Genomic DNA, 18,428 nt, shown 5'->3' with positions numbered 1-18,428 from the left:
TACTTTTATTTCACTTTTCATTATGAAATAATATAAAACTATCAATTTATCTCTGATCTTTGCTTTATTTAGCTAGATCTCATGGGATTTTCTCCTTGTCATTACCTCTGATTCATTTATAAGTTCAGCTTTTATTTTCCTTCTTGTTTCAATGACTACGTAGAAGACCGTTGCTTACTATCTAAGTAGCTAAGTTTTCCCTGAGATTTCTCCATTTTTTAAACTTCTAATTCTATTGTACTATTATCTGAGCTCTAAAACTCTATTGTAGTGAGATGATATTTCCTAATGTCTAGCTATAGAATTTTATTGGGGTTCCAGTCATTCTAATCATTCAGAAAGAAGTATATTATCTTCCCACAGTTTTTATTATACCTAGGCATTAAATTATATTTATCATATGTCAAATATGTATTAAGTAACTCTTTTTTAAAAAAATTATATTTATTTTCCCTTTTGTTGTCCTTGCTATTGTTGTAGTTATTATTGATTATGTCGTTGTTAGATAGGACAGAGAGAAATGGAGGAGGGGGGAAGACAGAGAAGGGGAGAGAAAGACAGACACCTGCAGACCTGCTTCACCGCATGTGAAGCGACCCCCTGTAGGTGAGGAGCTAGGGCCCAAACTGGGATCCTTCCTTGGTCCTTGCACTTTGTGCCACAAGCGCTTACCCTATGCACTACTGCCAGTCTCCCAACTCTTACTTTTTTTAGTAATAGAAATTTTTAAATTTACTTTATTTATTATCAGATAGAGACACAGAGAATTTGAGAGGGGAGCAAGGAGAGTGCGAGACACAGACCCCAGCAGCCCTGCTTACCACTCATGTAGCTTTTCCCCTGTAGGTGGGGACCATGGACTTGAACCTAGGTCCTTGTGCACTGTAACGTGTACACTTAACCAGGTGTGCCACCACCTGGCCCTTGCTTACTGATTTTTAAATGCTTTGTATATTTTCCTTTTAGTAAAATGAACATAACTCCACTATATTTTACTATACTTTAGCCAATTTCAGTTCAAGTTACTGTTTCACATATTGTAAAGTGAAGGTTTTTGGTTCCAAAGTTCCAAATCATTCTGTTAGGAAATTATCTATTTAATAATTATTGTTTTTTTAAAGGAAACTATAAAAATTTAAGTTCATATATATATATATATATATATGTGGCACTATTTCATCAATGGAACTTTTATATCAATCCTAAATATTTTTTAATAATATTTTATTTTATTTTAATGAGAGAGAGAGATATATACAGAGAGAGAGAGACAGAAAGACAGAGAGAAAGACCAGAGCACTGCACAGCTCTGGCTTATGGTGGTGCTAGGGATTGAACCTGGGACCTCAGAGCCTCAGGCATGAAAGTCTTTTGCAGAACCATTATGCTGTCTCCCCAGCCCTCAATTCTAAATATTTTTAAATCTTGCTTTCTACCCACTGAACTAAAGTCTTCAACTGTACTTTCTCCACACTTTGTAACTAACCAAGCAAGAGAGAAATGTAATTTGTTTTTAATTTTACTTAACTGCCAAAAGGTTACTGCTGGGGTTCCAAGCTTGCCTGACAACAAATACACCATTCCTGGTGGGCATTTTCTTTCCTTTTAATTTTTTCCGCATTTTTCTTTCTTTTCAGTTCATAGCGACAGAAAGAAATTGAGAGTGAAGGAGGAGATAGAGTGGGCGGTAGACAGACGGACCTATTGACCGACCTGCAGCACTCACTACTCCGCTGTTCATGAAGCTTCCATCCTAAATGTGTGGACTGGGGGCTTGAACATGGTAACATGTACACTCTACTAGATGAGCTGCTACTTGACCCTAAGAAATGTATATCTTAATTTCTTTCTATAATCTGCTTTTAGAAAATTAGGATTACAGTGTTACTTAACTATGTTGTTGGCAATCATTCCTCTTCTGTAACTGTTTAAATATGCAAGATATTTATACCTTGGTGATTTCTTAGCATTAATTATTTGATAACATGTTTTCATCTCATCCAAAAGTCAAGGCATAAGTAATATTTATGTTGTCTTAACTTATTATACATAATTAGTTACAATACACTTATTTGTATAATTTAAACAGGTATTGCTATGATTATTATATTTAATAACTACAATTTTCCTAGAAGTACTGACCTTTGCGTTTAACAACAATCCTCTCTGATGGGAACTATCATTACCTCCATTTTACAGATAAGGAAATTGACTATCATTAAGTATAGTGTCTAAAATTTTTTAGCCTACAAGATTTTTATTTTTAATCTATAATGACATATAATAGAAAAGAGGAATGGCATACAGGGCAGTGGAAAAGGATTGCAAACAAACTGAAAGGCTCTGGATGCTCCTACAAACATTATGGTTTTGAATGTAAGGGGTTACGAGATCTTGAAAGATCTAATAAGGAAATGAGATGAGGGGTGTATACCTATGTGTCAGCAACTGCACTGTAAATCATTAACCCTACTCTCTCTCTCTCTGTCTCTGTCTCTCTCTCTATATATATATATACACACACACATATATATGTATGTTAATGATTTCTATTTTAGCAAGTTTACTGTGGGAACACAGATTTTACTTGACACAGGATATAATGGGTAATTACTGTAGAAAATCCAGGACCGGATGGTACCTGGATCAAAGCAGATAGGTGTGGTGAGAAAAGGTTCCATTCTGCATATATTTGGAAAGCTGTACCAACTGAATTTTTCCATATAGTTTATGGGTTTTGAGAAAGAAGAGCCAAGAAAGAATCCACTGTATTTGGCCTTGAAGAACTTTAACACACATAGGAATTGTCACTTACTGAGATGGAGAAGTCTCAAATACATTATTTCAAATGAAAGAACTCTTGTTTATCATCATTTACTTACGGAAACTGAGTAGGTAACTAAGGAACAGAGATCAAAGCGCTGTTAACCTTTCATTGGTTTTTTTGTATTCTTTATGTTCTCACAGTCTAAGATAGTTCATGAGATGCTAAAGGTTAAATTCATTTATTAGACTAAATGTCATATGCAATGGTTTTGATCAGGCAACTACAGCCCATGGGCAATTACCTGTTTTAGTAAATAAAGTTTTTTACTGGCACACAGCCATGTCATTCATTTACATACTGTCTATGGCTGCTTCTAACTACAGCAGTTACAGCAGGGACCCTATAGATTACAGTATATTGAATAATTGAATATATTTACTATATGACAATTTAAGAAAGAATTTTGCCAATCTCTGGCTTGGATTTAGACAGCAATAGTTCAGAATTATACTAAAAACAAGGTGCCTTTTAGGGACAGTGAGATACCTTAGCTGGGAGGGCACCTGCTTTGCCATGGTAACAAAGTCCATGCCTGGCCCCCATCACACTGATGGAAGTTTCAGTGCTGTGATGTTTTTTCCTCTGTCACTGTTACTATCTGAAAAGTCAAGCTGGAGTGGTGAATCCCCAGAAAAAAATAAAAAACAGACATATAACCAGTAATATCTTATTAGAGTTTAATAACAGTTTTCTGATGATAAAATTTTAAAAATAGCTACTCAAGGATTTAGAATGAAGTCAGTAATACATAGTTTTTTTCACAAAAAAACTTTTATTTATTTTATTTTATTATTATTGTCACCAGGGTTATCACTGGGGCTCAGTCCCAGCACTAAGAATCCCCCTCTCCCAGTGGCCATTTTTTCCTCCCCCCCCCCATTTTGTTTTGATAGGACAGAGAGAAATTGAGAGAGGAGAGGGAAATAGAGAAAGGGAGAGAAAGATAGGCATTTGAAGACCTGCTTCATTGCTCCTGAAGCATCTTCCCTGCAGATGGGGAGAAGAGATTTGAACTTAGATCCTTGCCCTTGCTTAATGTATGTGCTTAACCGGGTACACCACCACTCTAACCTGCCACCTCACAAAAGAAAGATTTTATATGTATCAGCATAAATGTGTACTGTGTACACACACACCCCTCACAAAAAATATAACTGTAATATTTTCTGGGAAACACACCTACAATTAAGAGACTACCAACAAAGAATTAAGAAATTGTCCTGAGTCTCAGATTCAAATAAATCTGTATTTAAATTTCTGTTATTTTGCCTGTCAGTTACTTATGCTATTTAATCTCCCTGAATTTGAACTTTTCATATAAAAATGGGAATAATGTTGTCTCAATCTCAAAATTATTTTTTATGAGAATCAATGAGGGCTTATCAATTGCCTAAAACAATAGTGTTACATAATGAACACTCACTCAATATGCTTTCTTCCTTAAAATTTTTCTAAAAATCAAAGCAGAAAGAATTTTCAATCTTATTGAGGCATTAGGTGATTAAAAGGGACTTTCTTACTCTGTGTATACTTTTCTAATAACTTAGAAATATCCAAATAAACTAAAAATAAAGTCTTTTCTGTCTCTCATTTTCAATATAGGAAAAAATGGTCAATACTATTTACAGCTGAGCTCAGATGCGTGAGCGACACGTTCAAATTATTCTCACAAAGGAAAACACTGTTTATAGTTTAATCATGACTTCACTAAATGGACATTAAATAGGCTTTTAGTAAAAAAATATATATAGGTTTTAGTAAAAATAAAAATAAGGAAACATAGTAATTTAAACTTAAACAATTAGTAACGGACTACACCTGGCTTTAATTTGCAATTAACAAGATCTTTGGAATGCTTGTGTATTAAATTCAATTCATATAACTGAGCCCAGCTGATGAAACAAGGGGAAAATTGTACGAATAAACTAAGCTTAAGAATTTGACATGAACATCTTCAATGACAAGAATACATAGCTTTTGAAAGAAAAAGTGGGAAAGGCAATCTAATGTAAGACAGCTAAGTAAAGCAAGGTCATGATAGTCATCTTTTAAAAATAATATCAGAATTTTCTTTCAGTACAATGTTCTAAATATAACCAGAACTGAATGGTTTCGATTCTGGGTAACTGTTTCAGTTCTGGATATATTCACCAAACTGATCTGCTCTGGTCCACGTGTCATCCTCTCCTTGAATTTTACAATTCCACAATTAACTCTTCCCCTTTACAGCTTTATGTTCCTAGAAATTATGCTCTATATGGCATCCACAGGGATCCTATTATAACAGAAATTATCCTTCTATGAATTCTCCTTAAGATCTCCCCATACTCCTTTACTGGCAATTTGTAAGAGTGAAGAGGGATGTTAGAACATTTTAATTTTTTCTTGCTCTTTTTCTAATTGCTGGAATTTTAATGTACTTTGCCTAAATCTTTCCAAATGAAAAGTAAATGCTATTTCAGAGTTAGGGAATTTCTTCATTTTCCTCCACTAGTAGAGAGATTAGCATACTCCTTGTATTTCCTTTCCTTTTCTTTTTTTTTTTTTTGTGAAGAGAAAAACCGTTGTTGGATGGAAAAGGATAGAATAAAGCCTAACCTCCGTTTATTTGAAGGCAATGACTCAATGCAACCATTCTTCACCCACGTTCTTTTTGATTTTTATTTATTTCCTTGTTGCCTTTTTTTATTGTTGTTGTAGTTATTATTGTTGTTGATGTTGTCGTTGTTGGATGGGACAGAGAGAAATGGAGAGAGGTGAGGAATACAGAGAGGGGAGAGAGAAAGACACCTGCAGACCTGCTTCACCACCTGTGACAGGACTCCCCTACAAGTGGGGAGTCGGAGGCTCAAACCGGGATCCTTCCTCTGGTCATTGTGCTTTGCGCCACGTGCGCTTAACCCGCTGCGCTACCGCCTGACTCCCTACTTCACCCATGTTCCATACCATCTAGTAACCCAGATAAATTATTAAAGTGCAGGTCAGGGCCAGCACCTTATACTCCTGGTCTCACATTTTTAAACATTTTCTAAGTAGCTCCACTTAGTTAAAAAAAAAAAAAAAGCAAACAAAAACTTGTCTAACCGAGAAAACACATTTGCCAGATTTATTCTAGAGTACACAGGAAATTAGAAGAGCAGTGGGGGTGTGGTGGAGGATAGGATAGGTCATGGGAACAAAAGATGGCAACACAGAATGTGGCTATTTCCAGATGCACACATTTTGGAGTCCAAAGTGGATCTTTTATGGCATCATTCTGCTCTGCAAAGAACTTAAGATTTATGCTCTTAAGTAAAGGTAACAAATAGCCTAAACTTGGTGTCTAGAAAACTGCTGATACCTACAGGTTACTTTTCTCCTGCAAAACTTCAACTGAGAATCAGGTTGCCCCCTGAGAAGAGAGGAGATTATGGGATGTATCTCTTCCTTTAATTCTCATATGCAGTTCACATGCAATAAAAACATGATTTTTATGTTAATGATGTAATTACTAAGCGGGAGACAGGGAGCTCAGTGTGTAGGGTGCGTGCATTGTCATGTGCACAACCCAGGCTAGGTCCCGACACTGTATGAGGGCATCTATGGCTCTGCAAAATCTCTGGTGCTGTTCTGTCTCTGTCTCTCTCTGTTTCTGTCTATCTCTATGTCTCTCTGTGTGTATTTTAATAAAAAAGAAGCCCATAATAATGAAATTATCTGTGCATGTGGCCAAAAAAATAACTATTATATACTAATAAATGGAGAGCAGACAAATCACAGTCCCAATGAATTACATAATACTCTAGTAACATAATTTTTCTGCAGTCCTTGTTAACTTTTTCTTGAATTACTTATTTGTTATTCTGAGTTCAAACTTCTTTTCTTGAATTTTACACACTGACTAGGGTGCTTTTTTAAAAAAACTGAATTATAACTGAAAAAAGTGAACAGTTTTACATAATTCCATCCAAAGAATTTTACATAATATCTTCAAAATCAGCCAGAAGTCAAATTTCTATACCACTGAGAAATTTAAAGTGAAAGATGTCTAATTCAATCAATATTTTGAACTTAGTAAAAATGAGGCAACGGCAATTCTGCATTTTTTTTGCTGTATATTACCTCTTCTGGTACCCATACAATCTAAAAAAAAATAGTGATTGTTTCTATAAATATTTCATTTTACTTGTCTGAATACAAACTATTGAATCACTAAAAAAAGTGAGTAAATAAAAAATTAAATATAAAAAAATTGAATTCATACAGAATAAATCACTTTATTTGGAAATGATAAGATACAAGATTGTTGTTGTTCGTAGCTGTATAGTTTCTTATCTCCCCATGATAGGGACCAGTACTCCACACCTTTCACCAACTTGTCATCTTCCTTCAGCTTCAGACACTGGGTCCTAAACTCCCTTTCAACTGTTCTGCTTTCCTCTCTGTACAGAACAAATACTTCATATAAGAAATGCTATGTTTATGGCTTGCTATTTATAAAATGATTTCTGCTTTCTTCTTCATTTTTGCCTTTATTTAAACCAGAGAACTGCTCCATGCTGGCTTACGGTGGTGCTAGGGAATGAATTTAGGAACTTTGATGCTTCAGGTCTGAAAGGTTATTTGGTTTGTTTTTACATAACCACTATGCTATCATCCCCACTCTATAAAATGATTTCTTAAACTGGTGCAGGAAAAAAAAAACTTTGAGCCAGCTAGTAGCACACTCAACTGAGCACACACATTGTCACGTGCAAGGGCCAGAGTTTGAGCCTCTGCTTCCCACCTGCAGGGGGGGAAGAAGCTTCAGGTCTGCAGGTGTCTATCCTTCTTTCTCCCTCTCCCCTCTTAATTTCTCTCTATCAAATAAAATAGAGTAATTAAAAAGAAAGAAAGAAAGAAAAAGGGGCCACTAGAAACAGAGGGATAGGGCCAGCACTGATAATAATAACCTTGATGTCAATTAAAAAATGAAAGATCTCAAATATATTAACAAACATTTTATAATGACTTTATTTTTAGAGAAAAGACCAAAGAAAAGACACGCTTAGAAGGCATTTTAATATAATTTGTAGGTTTATAGTCTCCCACAAATTAATATTTATTTAACAATAACCCATTCTGTCACCATTACTTTAAAGCATGTGATGATTTAAAATACTAAATTCAGGAATTACTGCTTTGTAGTATCTGAAATTACCTTTAATCTCAGAATTGAATCTCACAATTGAATTTCAGGATTCCCTGATGTTTCTGGTCACATATATTTATCCCAAGAGCATACGGCAATATGTGGTATTGTTTGGATAAAAATAAAATCACAAAATGGGGAAAGTCATATTGTTTTATGAAAGTGGAGCTACAGTACACTTTTTTAAAAAATAATCAAGTCCTTTTTCTGAAACTGACTCCATTACAATAACCCATTATTATTATTGTTGAATAATTTAAAAAGCTTCATTGCAAAATAATGAGAAGAAAAAATAACAATGTTAATGAACCAACAAGAAAAATTATTTGGAGAAATAATAATATTCTGGAGAAAAAACAGTAATTAAAGGCCAATTAGTAGATTTATTAGAAGAAGCAATTGTAGTCACTTTGAGCAAATATGAGGGAAGAATCATTTTCAAAAGTGAGTAAGTAAGCAGAAGCACTCCTCACAAGAGAGTAACTGCCTTTCTTCTCTCCTATTATTTATTTTCTTACACTTGTTTCGACTAAATCCTAAATAAAAGTGTATGAACTTAAAAGCCAGGATCACAACAACTGATTATACAGAAAAAGCCATCTTCCCAACCAGTTGGGAAGGAGTGTATGTGGAGCCTGGGGTGGGGGAAGTTTCACAATGGTAGATAGTTATTTCTCAGAAATGTATTTTACTTTTATATTTCATATATTTATTTTAGAAAGAGAGAGAGAAGTTGAAAGGAGGAGACAACACAGGGGAAGAGAGATTCTTGCAGCCCTGTTTCAGTGCTCCTGAAACTTCCCCCAGGCCTCTGCAGGTGGGGAGTGGGGGTTTGAAGCCAGGTCCTCACACACTGTAATGTATGTGCTTAATCAGGGGCTGTAGACCCACTCCTCAGTAAGCAGTTATTTACTGATAGTTAAGTGATAAACAGATACTCAAATAAATAATACTTAGTATCCTCCCAAAAGGATCAAGTTTATTTTCTTAAAAAGAATTGCTTCGTGTCAATTTCAAAGAAACGTACTCTAATAAATAGAAAATTTGTTTTCCGCAGTGCTTAAAAATAAGGAAAATGGAGTTACTATTTGCATCAGTGAGTCATCATCAGTCATAGCAGCTCTACAACACCCAGTTCTCTGCAGCTCTTCAAATGGAGTTCAAATGAAGAGTACTTCTTAATGACAAACATAAATCTTTGCACTGCCTGGTTGCAAAGTATAATTAATTCTGACCTTTTTTTATGCTTAATGAAACACCTTGCACACATAATTTCAGTGAGTCTGAGCTTCTTATGTGTACCAAAAAGATGAAGAGCCATAGCAATGACTCAATTCTGCTAAAAAAAAAAAATGCCTTCTATGAGGCAAACAAAAATGTGTTTCTATGAGGCAAACAAAAATGTGTTTCTATGAGGCAAACAAAAATGTGTTTCTATGAGCTCTAAAGTTAGTTCTTCAAAAGTATTTTTATATATTTATTATTGGATAGAGACAGAAAGAAATTGAGAGGGGAGGAGGAGGGCAAGAGGGAGCGAGACAGAGAGATACCAGCAGACCTGCTTCACCACTTATCCCCTGCAAGTGGGGAACAGGGGCTTGAACCCTTGTCCCCGAGCACTGTAATGTAAGCGCTTCACAAGGTGTGCTACCATCTGGCCCCTAAAAGTTTTTTTTTTCTTACGTTAAACAAGTTTAGCTAAAGAAAATTCACAAGCAACCACCTGTATGAATGATTTTCTTAACATTTTAAAGAATGGAATATTTTGTAACTCAAATTCATAGCAGTTAGCACAACTTGGAGCCACGATAAAAGCATATTTCTAAAAAAAAATAATCTCAGATGCAGCTGCTCAGTATTTCCCTTTATTAGAATAATTTTTCATATTTTAATACCTTCTTACATTATGCATTACAGAGGTTATTAAGCCACTGAGAGTTTCAAAATGTAAATTTTCAATGGTCCAATTCAAAACACAATAGTAAATATTTTTAAAAAATAAATGTAGCTGGAAGATTTACTTAGAAAGATTTATATCTCAGTATTCAATTACTAACTATGATACTGAGAAGTCTTGAAAGCAAATGTCTACTTTTAAAGAAGTTACTACTGCTACAAGTGCAGTCCTTGCTTTAATTATAGATTGTATAAAGAACAAGTGACTAAAATACGGAGTTGTTCTCACCTGTTTAGGTGTAACCCCAGGCATGCGGATATCCAAGGCAAAATCTGATGAATCAATAGGAATGACTGGTCTGGAAGTACCAAGACATTCATTGGAAAGTGTTCTGGTGGTTTCTTTAAATCTTAAAAAAGAAAAGAGTTTCAATATCCTTGAATACAATGGAATCTTGACATGAGATGGGGAAATGGAACAATACTACTTGAAATAACAAGAATGACAACTGTAAAACGCTATAAAACATACTGAGAATGCACTTCATAGAACAAAAGAAATTTGTAACCAATATTTATTCAAGTACAATATAATCAAAGTAGGCTACAGTTGAAGTTTGATTCAATATAAATTATAATATAAATTGATCCAAATATGTATTTATTTCTAGTTAATGAATCTACAATGAACAGTTATAACAAGAACTGTTACAAGCTTGTCCATTTTCTAACAACAAACTGGACTATAACCTAATAAAAATTCTTCTCTGTGACTGTCCAGAATTACTAGTCAGAAACAAACAAACAAACAGTAATATAGCTAGGAGGTTGAATGGAGGATGGAGGTATTGCAATATGAATTACAAATGTACAAGTGCATAAATATTTAATACGGTAATTATAAGGAATGGGTATACAGCTCAATGCTTCCTCCTGCAATATCGGTCCATGATGTGCTTCTTCCCACTACTTACTTATTTGGATATTTTATTTTATGAGTTGTATAAGCAAGAAGGTACTCATGCCTAAACGATTATGCTGTAGTTTTTGAAATATTAACCCAACAGGGAGTGATTAGCATTGGAGATCACAACTTCTAATTGGAGTTTTGAAAGGGAGGGCAGCTTGGCTACAGTACAGTAGGTTTCCCGAACTCCCCCCACCCCCCACTAAGGGACACTTTCAAGAAGTTACTGTGTCAACATTTCAACAAAGTCAATCAAGCTTTTTGACTTCTCTAACACTCTGGTTAATAAAAAGTGACTATTTTTCAACAGCACGCACAGAAGTCAAACATTCCACCTGTTTAGAAAAAGAAAGATGGGGAGAAAAAAAAGCCCCAAACACCAAATACTTACCTCTTAAAGACAGAAAGTGGACTTCTGAAACCCAAAGAGCTGGTTTGAAAAACAAGGAACAGAAGTAGCAGGCTCTGAATGCCAGCCATGTCCACGCTGCTCCTGCCGGCCTCGCCGGGAGAGGACTTAGCAGCGCAGCGCTGGGTTGGGGCCAGCGGTCAGGCTGCGGTGCGGTGCCGGCAGCAGCCGCTACTTAATGACCCGGGCAAGGCGGGCGTCTTGCGGCGGCCACACACCATCAGCAGGGAGAGCAACTAGCTGGGCCAAGAGAGGTGTCTGGATCACCGGACAGCACGCAGAACCTCTTGGGAAGGCTGGGGAGGCGGTACTTTTGTCTGGTCCTCAGGCGGAAGCTTTCCTCCTACCAGGTTTTTTTTTTTTTTTTTTTTTGCCTTAGCGCTGGGACTAGACGTGTGGGCTTCTTATCACTGGAGAATGACAGGGACTAGGAGGGATATCACACAGATCCGCGTCAGTTATCATTCTGAACCTGCAAAAAATAGAAGCAGATAATGGATGACTAACACAGCACAGCATTTGTCCTCAGCAAATCCCAGATGAGGTTTTTTTTTAATACATTAGTAGTTTCACAAGCTTGAGCCCAAGCCTGGGGAAAATGCTGGCCTTTTTAACTCCTCCCGTCCATCACCACCACCACTAACCAGTCCCCTAAATTACACAAGGACACCCCCCCCCCAAAGCCTTTGGCCCTGTCATTCTCCCTAACATCTACCCTTTCCTTTCCCAACATCTTCCTCCTTCCTGCCCACCCCAGCCATTCCATTCAGGATTTCTTCTCTTTACTTCCTTCTACCATGAAAAAAAAAATTTAAAAAATGCACTTAGTACTTCTGAATGTAAACAAGTTATTCACACAAATGACAGACTAATGCAGGAGAACAGGAACAGAAATTTAAAAATAAATAAAACTGCAGAGGCATAATAAGCAAAGCACTTGGACACAGTAGTATCCAGACAGAATATGACTTGGAAAACAAAGACATGTTTATGCATCACTGAGTTACAGATCTAAGAAGGATTCTCCTTGCCAAAAATAAACATAACTGATGTCAGAATTATTCAAAAAACTAACTAAAAATCTGCTAACTAAAATAAGATACGTAACTAACTACGTAGTAACTAAATACGTAAAAATCTGCTAACTAAAATAAGATACGTAAAATGTAAATAAATAGCCATTTAAAAATCCTGTATCTGATACATGAAGTAACAATTATAAGGTATGGATCCTAAACACATTATTTCCTGGTTAAAATTCTGAGGTAGCCCATGAAAAGCTATTAGAAACAGTAGGGAGAACACAGCCCCACACTGAATTTTATCTACAGAGGGTATGATCCAGAATGTCACTTTATTATGACTGAGGGACCATGCAAAACTAGAGTAACATCTCAATATTTTATGAATGGGATTCAACTAGGTTAAAATTTTAAAGTTAGCAAACATTCAACTAGGTTAAAAATTTAAAGTTAGCAAGCAACTTCACCATTGCTCTGAACATGTTTTTGATAGTGTATCAAATCTGTAAAATTAAGTAAGTATAGGCATTATTTTAAAATGCATTTTTTTTCACAACAAACAAATTTCTGCAAAAGAAGATTTCCTAAAGTTTTAATCACCAATTAGTAACATGGTTCAGGGAATCTGAAATCCAAGGGCTAAATGAGTACCAAAAGGGAAAGGAAAAATCAGGAAGGTCAGACAGAAATGCTCCATAATAATACTCTAGCTTCTAAGGAAACCACAAGATAGTAAAACTAAACTAAAATACAAAATAATTTAAGAGTACAAACTAAACTTAAATCACTTTGTAGTTAAAGTGTTCTAGAAGAAACATTCCTTACACCAAATAAAGATAAAACATGCTTGAATGTCCAGCCAATCCAAGAATGCTTGCGTGTCATCAGCACTCAAGAATCACAGTTCATTTTCATAAATTATGACATTTTATAAAAGCCTGATGCTATGTATTTGAAGTTTCTCTTTGGCTTCCTATTTGAGCTTTCAAGAGAAAATCCTTCAGCTCTGTCCAAATCCTCTGGGTAAAGGAGAAAACTCTTTTTGGGGACAGAGAAACAATTAGCCTGAAGGCTATATACTATTGCCTTTGCAAACAACAAAAGTATAATCCTGTCAAATGACAAAATTTAACATTCCTTGATGTGTCTTTTAAAAACATATATGTGAAGAGATTATACTCTAGTTTTTTCTTTTTCATGCAGAAGAGGATTCAAGGGCAGTCCTTCTAGTTGGCAAGGAGATTTGGTATCATAGAAACACTTGAGAACAAATTTAGAATTAAAATTTGCCAACAAGAACACATCTTTAACACAAGGAAAAAAAAAGTCCACTTTATCTTTGATTGATTTTATTACCTTTGATGTCCCTAAACCACCCACTAAATGAAAAGACAACTGAAGTTTGTGGGTGGAAGCAAAGTTGAGATTTGCAACCATGAACAGAACAGAAGGTCTTATAGCAGTGAAAACTAATTACGGTTCTTGGATCTTCGTGCCTTGTAAGCTGAAGACTACAAATAATCACACAAAAAATATTATGCATAACTACTTCATTTGGTATTTTGAAATTCCTGATTATTGTGGGGTGTATAATATTCAAACCTTAATACTCTTATTTTGGGTTTTAAAAATTCCAAATATTTCTCCCCTATGAAGCTATTTCACTCAATCATAACAATTCTCAACTGCATATCCTGTACAAAATATTGACATTTATGTCAGGTTTTAATAAAATGAATAAATCTAGAACAGAATATAGTCTACTAAGAGAGATTAAAACTTGGCATAATAAATATAAAGTTATGTTTAGATGTAGTATTCCTATAGGAATACTCTTAAAAAGGACCAAATGAATTTCTAGGGAGGAAAGGTTATTTCAACCTTCAAGAGAAAAGTAAGAAAAAGAAAGAGTAAGAAAGAAAGAAAAATTTGTCTTCAATGTAAGAAATGGCCAGAGGGACCTTGGAGAGTGGGTAGCATTCAACTGTGGGAGAGGAACAAGAGTCCAGGTGCAGGGAAGTCAGGGACATTTAACACCACAAAGTAACAGAGGGTTTGAGAAAAAAACAAAAATGTCATAAAAAGAACTGTCTTTCTGATAAAGCTGCAGATCCAGATTTATTATTTTACTTATAACACAAACCAAATATTCTACTTACACATTCATAAATTCTTCAGTAAGAATGGTACCTAGTTTATGTAGATATAAATATTAATCTAGGAACAGATATTACTATTAGGTAGTAAACACAGCCTAATTCAGCACACCATGGAGCTAATTTGACTTTTATAAAGTAAGAAGTCTACTTTTTTCAACTTCCATTTGAAAAAAAATATTAAAATTGTTTTCCATAATTTAAAAAATGCTTAAACAATCTTAAACTTACAAAAATAGTGCAGGACAATACAAACAACTTTTTTTCCCTATAACCATTTTAAACTGCTGATATGATGCCTTACTACACTTGGATACAATCATATATATTTCCAAAATTACATCCCAAAATATATCTTTAATACAGCTGACAAAATAAATAAATTCATATCTCATCCTTAGTCTCCAAACTTTTGTCAACTGTCCCAATTATGTCCTCACAAAAAAAGAAATCTTGTTGAGAATTAGGTGTTATATATCCAAATTGTCATGTTTCTACATCTCCTTCACTCTACGACTGTTTTTCAGTTTGTCTTTAATTTTTAGCAGCAAGACTGTGTGGGAAATAACAGGACAATTCTTTCACAGAATGTCTTTCAATCAGTGTTTTCTATTCACCAGGACCAGGCTGAATAATACTTTCTTTGGACATCAGTATTACTTGTCCATTATACACATCAAATTATCCCCCAAATAGTTAAACACAGTAAATTTTCTCTTATATAGTTTCTGTGCATCAGTCAAAGGGCCCGAGTAAGCAGGTTATTGTCTGATGAGGTTGCAGCTTTCTCATGAGGACAAATTAAGATATTGGCAAACACTGTAGACATCTATGAGGGATTGCATGGGGCTGAAAGTTTTGTTTGCAATGTGGCTCATCACAGAGCTGGCAAATTAGTGCAGGCTGCTGGCAGAAACAGCATCTCCTCACCATGTGGCCTTCGATGAAAGGCTGCTTAAGTGTACTCACAACATGAGAGCTGGCTCTCTCCAGAACTAACAATACTGGTTTTTTTTAACCCGGTCTCAGAAATCATGTACCATCATTTCTGTATATCCTACTGATTACACAGGTCAATCTCACTCTATGTGGATTTAAGACTAGTCAGTGGCATTGATAGCAAGAAGAAAGGATTATCCTGGATACTGACTACCACATATTTTATTAGGAAGCGCACAGTTTGGACTTGTCTCATTACTGATGTTAATTTTAAATTAATTTTAAACATTATCAAGGTGGTATCTTCAAGATTTTTCCATGCAGAATTCTATTTTACTTTTCGTAACCAATACATTCTTAGTAGAGGGGTTATTTTTATTTATTTATTAATGAGAAAGATAGGAGAGAAAGAACCAGACATCACTCTGGTACATGTGCTGCCGGGGACTGAACTCAGGGTCTCATGCTTGTGCCTTAGCCACTGCGCCACCTCCCAGACCACAGAGGGGTTATTTTTGACTTGATAAATATTCCAATTTCTGGGGACAGTAGCTAACACACTTTGCATGTGTAAGAACAGAGGTTTGAGACCTTGGTCACCTATTGGGTGCACTATGCAAATGGAAGGTTCAAAAACAACAGAGCAGTGCTGAAGTATCTCTCCTCTCTGTGCCTCTTTCCCTCTCTGCCTCTTCCCCCACCATTAGGAAATAAATAAAAGTCATGCAGACAACAAATTCCATCAAAGTCCTAAAGCAGTAATAATAACAATAATTAATAATAATAATATAGACACCACATTTCATTTTATCCATCTTAATTACATCATAATGGACTCATACTTTCTCTATTCATTTGGTATTATTATTAGTCAAATAATCTATTTACGTTATTTATTGTTCAGATTATGTAATTATTTTTTTTTACTTCAAGATGGTATTTGTGTCCTTTTGACATATATATTCCACCATCTTATAATTCTTGTTGTTGTTGTTGGTTCTTTTGCATCATTTAATTAGCGATTAAATGGTGATTTACAAGATTGTAAGAGAACAGGGGTATAGTTCCACACCACTCCTATCACAAAGCTCTGTACCTCCAACTCTCACCGACAATAATAACCACCATACTTATCTCAAGGTCTTGGATATGGATTGACTATTTTTTTTCAAGTTCACTTATTTCAATTCCCTATATTTCGCATAATGAGTGAAATCATCTGGTAGTTGGCCTTCACTTCTTTACTTATTCACTAAGCATACTGACATCCAGTTCCACCCATTTTGTCCTAAAGGACACAATATTGTCTTTTTTATTGAACATTAATTTAATTGTTGAGTATGTGTCCCATGAAGTCTTTATCCAGTTATTTGCCAACAAGAATTTCAGTTTTAAGCACTTCCTTTTTTGTTCTCTTCCCCTTCTGGGCTAAAAACTTACACATGTCTTTCTTTTGATGCTCTTTATCCCACCTGGACTTTGCTGATACTCCAGATTGTGGGGCCCATACACATTCATGACTCTTCACTCTAACACCCTACGCTAGACCACTAACCCTTCCTCACCAGTGTTCTTCTTATCCCATGTGGCCACAATATTCCAGACCTCTTGAATGACTATCTTGCTCTGTTCCACACAATCCTTTTAAGGTTCAATTCTTTAGAATGATAAAGGATTCACCCCCTCCCCAAGGTTATCACTGGGGCTCGGTGCCAGCACTAGGAATCCATGGCTCCCTGCCGCCATTTTACCCCCCTTTCTATCGTATAGGACAAAGAGAAATTGAGAGGGGGAGTGGAAGATAGAGAGGGAGAAGGAAGAGAGATACCTGCAGACCTGCTTCACCGCTTGTGAAGCATCACCCTGCAGGTGGGGAGCAAGGTTCAAACTCAGGTCCTTACTCAAGGTTAATGTGTGTTCTTAATCTAGTGCACCATCACACGCTCCCCGCTAAATATTCTATTTTTAAAAATCAAATTATAGAAAAATATACATATATTTAAAGTCTTATGTACTTTTACAACTGTATTTCCAATTATTTTCTATTGGAATTGGGAAAAAGGAGGCTTTTCTTTCCATTTTACATCATTAATTTTCACAAGCCTATGTTACTTCTGTAACTAGAAAAAAATAGGGATATATAATTTTTACAATATTTTATTGAATCTGGTTTACAGATTTCAATTTAAATGTTAATTTCCATCTGAGTTAGGTGATACTTTGAAAAATAAATTTTTCTTTTTTTGTTGCTGTTGTTGGCAAGAACTTTACAAACTACTTTTTTTTTTTTTGCCTTCAGTTATTCCTGGGATTCGGTGCCTGCACTACAAATCCACTGCTCCTGGAGGCCATTTTTCCTATTTTGTTGCCCTTGTTGTAGTTGTTATATAGGACAGAGAGAAATCGAGAGAGGTGGGGAAGACAGAGAGGAAAGACATCTACGGACCTGCTTCACCACTTGAGAAGCGACAACCCCCCCCCCACATATGGGGAGTTGGGGGCTCGAACCTGGATCCTCAAGCCAGTACTTTAGCTTTGCGCCCTGTGCATTTAACCTGCTACCCTACTGCCCAGCCCACCACTACATTTTAAAAAATATTTTGTTTATTTATTCTCTTTTGTTGCCCTTGTTTTATTGTTGTAGTTATTATTGTTGTTGTTTTTGATGTCATCGTTGTTGGATAGGACAGAGAGAAATGGAGAAAGGAGGGGAAGACAGAGAGGGGGAGAGAAAGATACCTGCTGCAGACCTGCTTCACCGCTTGTGAAGTGACTTCCCTACAGGTGGGAAGCCGGGTCTAGAACCAGGATCCTTATGCCGGTCCTTGCACTTTGTGCCACCTGCGCTTAACCTGTTGAACTACCGCATGACTCCCACAAACTACATTTTATGGTTTCTAGACAGTTATTGCACAAGGTTTCTCAAGTCCACCACTAACAGTATTTTGCACTGAATACTTTTTGTTGTAGGGAAACTGTTCTGTGCAATAAAGAGTTATTTGCAACACCTCTGAATACTACTCGCTAGACACCAGTATAAAC

General features: G+C 35.7%; 1 protein-coding gene across 7 annotated transcripts in view; it reads right to left on the bottom strand.

Moving 5' to 3' along the window:
* The window catches only part of PAM (peptidylglycine alpha-amidating monooxygenase), a 359,693-nt gene that overhangs the window by 201,435 nt on the left and 139,830 nt on the right, over positions 1–18,428 (bottom strand). For all 7 annotated transcript variants that reach the window (XM_060201208.1, XM_007526805.3, XM_007526804.3 and 4 more), the window contains exons 2-3: positions 11,252–11,741; positions 10,183–10,303 (exon numbers count right to left, since the gene is read on the bottom strand). In XM_060201208.1, the coding sequence (XP_060057191.1) occupies positions 10,183–10,303; positions 11,252–11,340 (210 nt within the window). In that variant the 5' untranslated portion in view covers positions 11,341–11,741. The remainder of the gene's footprint in view (positions 1–10,182; positions 10,304–11,251; positions 11,742–18,428) is intronic.

This window comes from Erinaceus europaeus, chromosome 11 (assembly GCF_950295315.1).
Source record: "Erinaceus europaeus chromosome 11, mEriEur2.1, whole genome shotgun sequence".
In the NCBI taxonomy this organism is placed as follows: domain Eukaryota; kingdom Metazoa; phylum Chordata; class Mammalia; order Eulipotyphla; family Erinaceidae; genus Erinaceus; species Erinaceus europaeus.
This window is presented reverse-complemented; position numbering and strand designations above follow the sequence as displayed.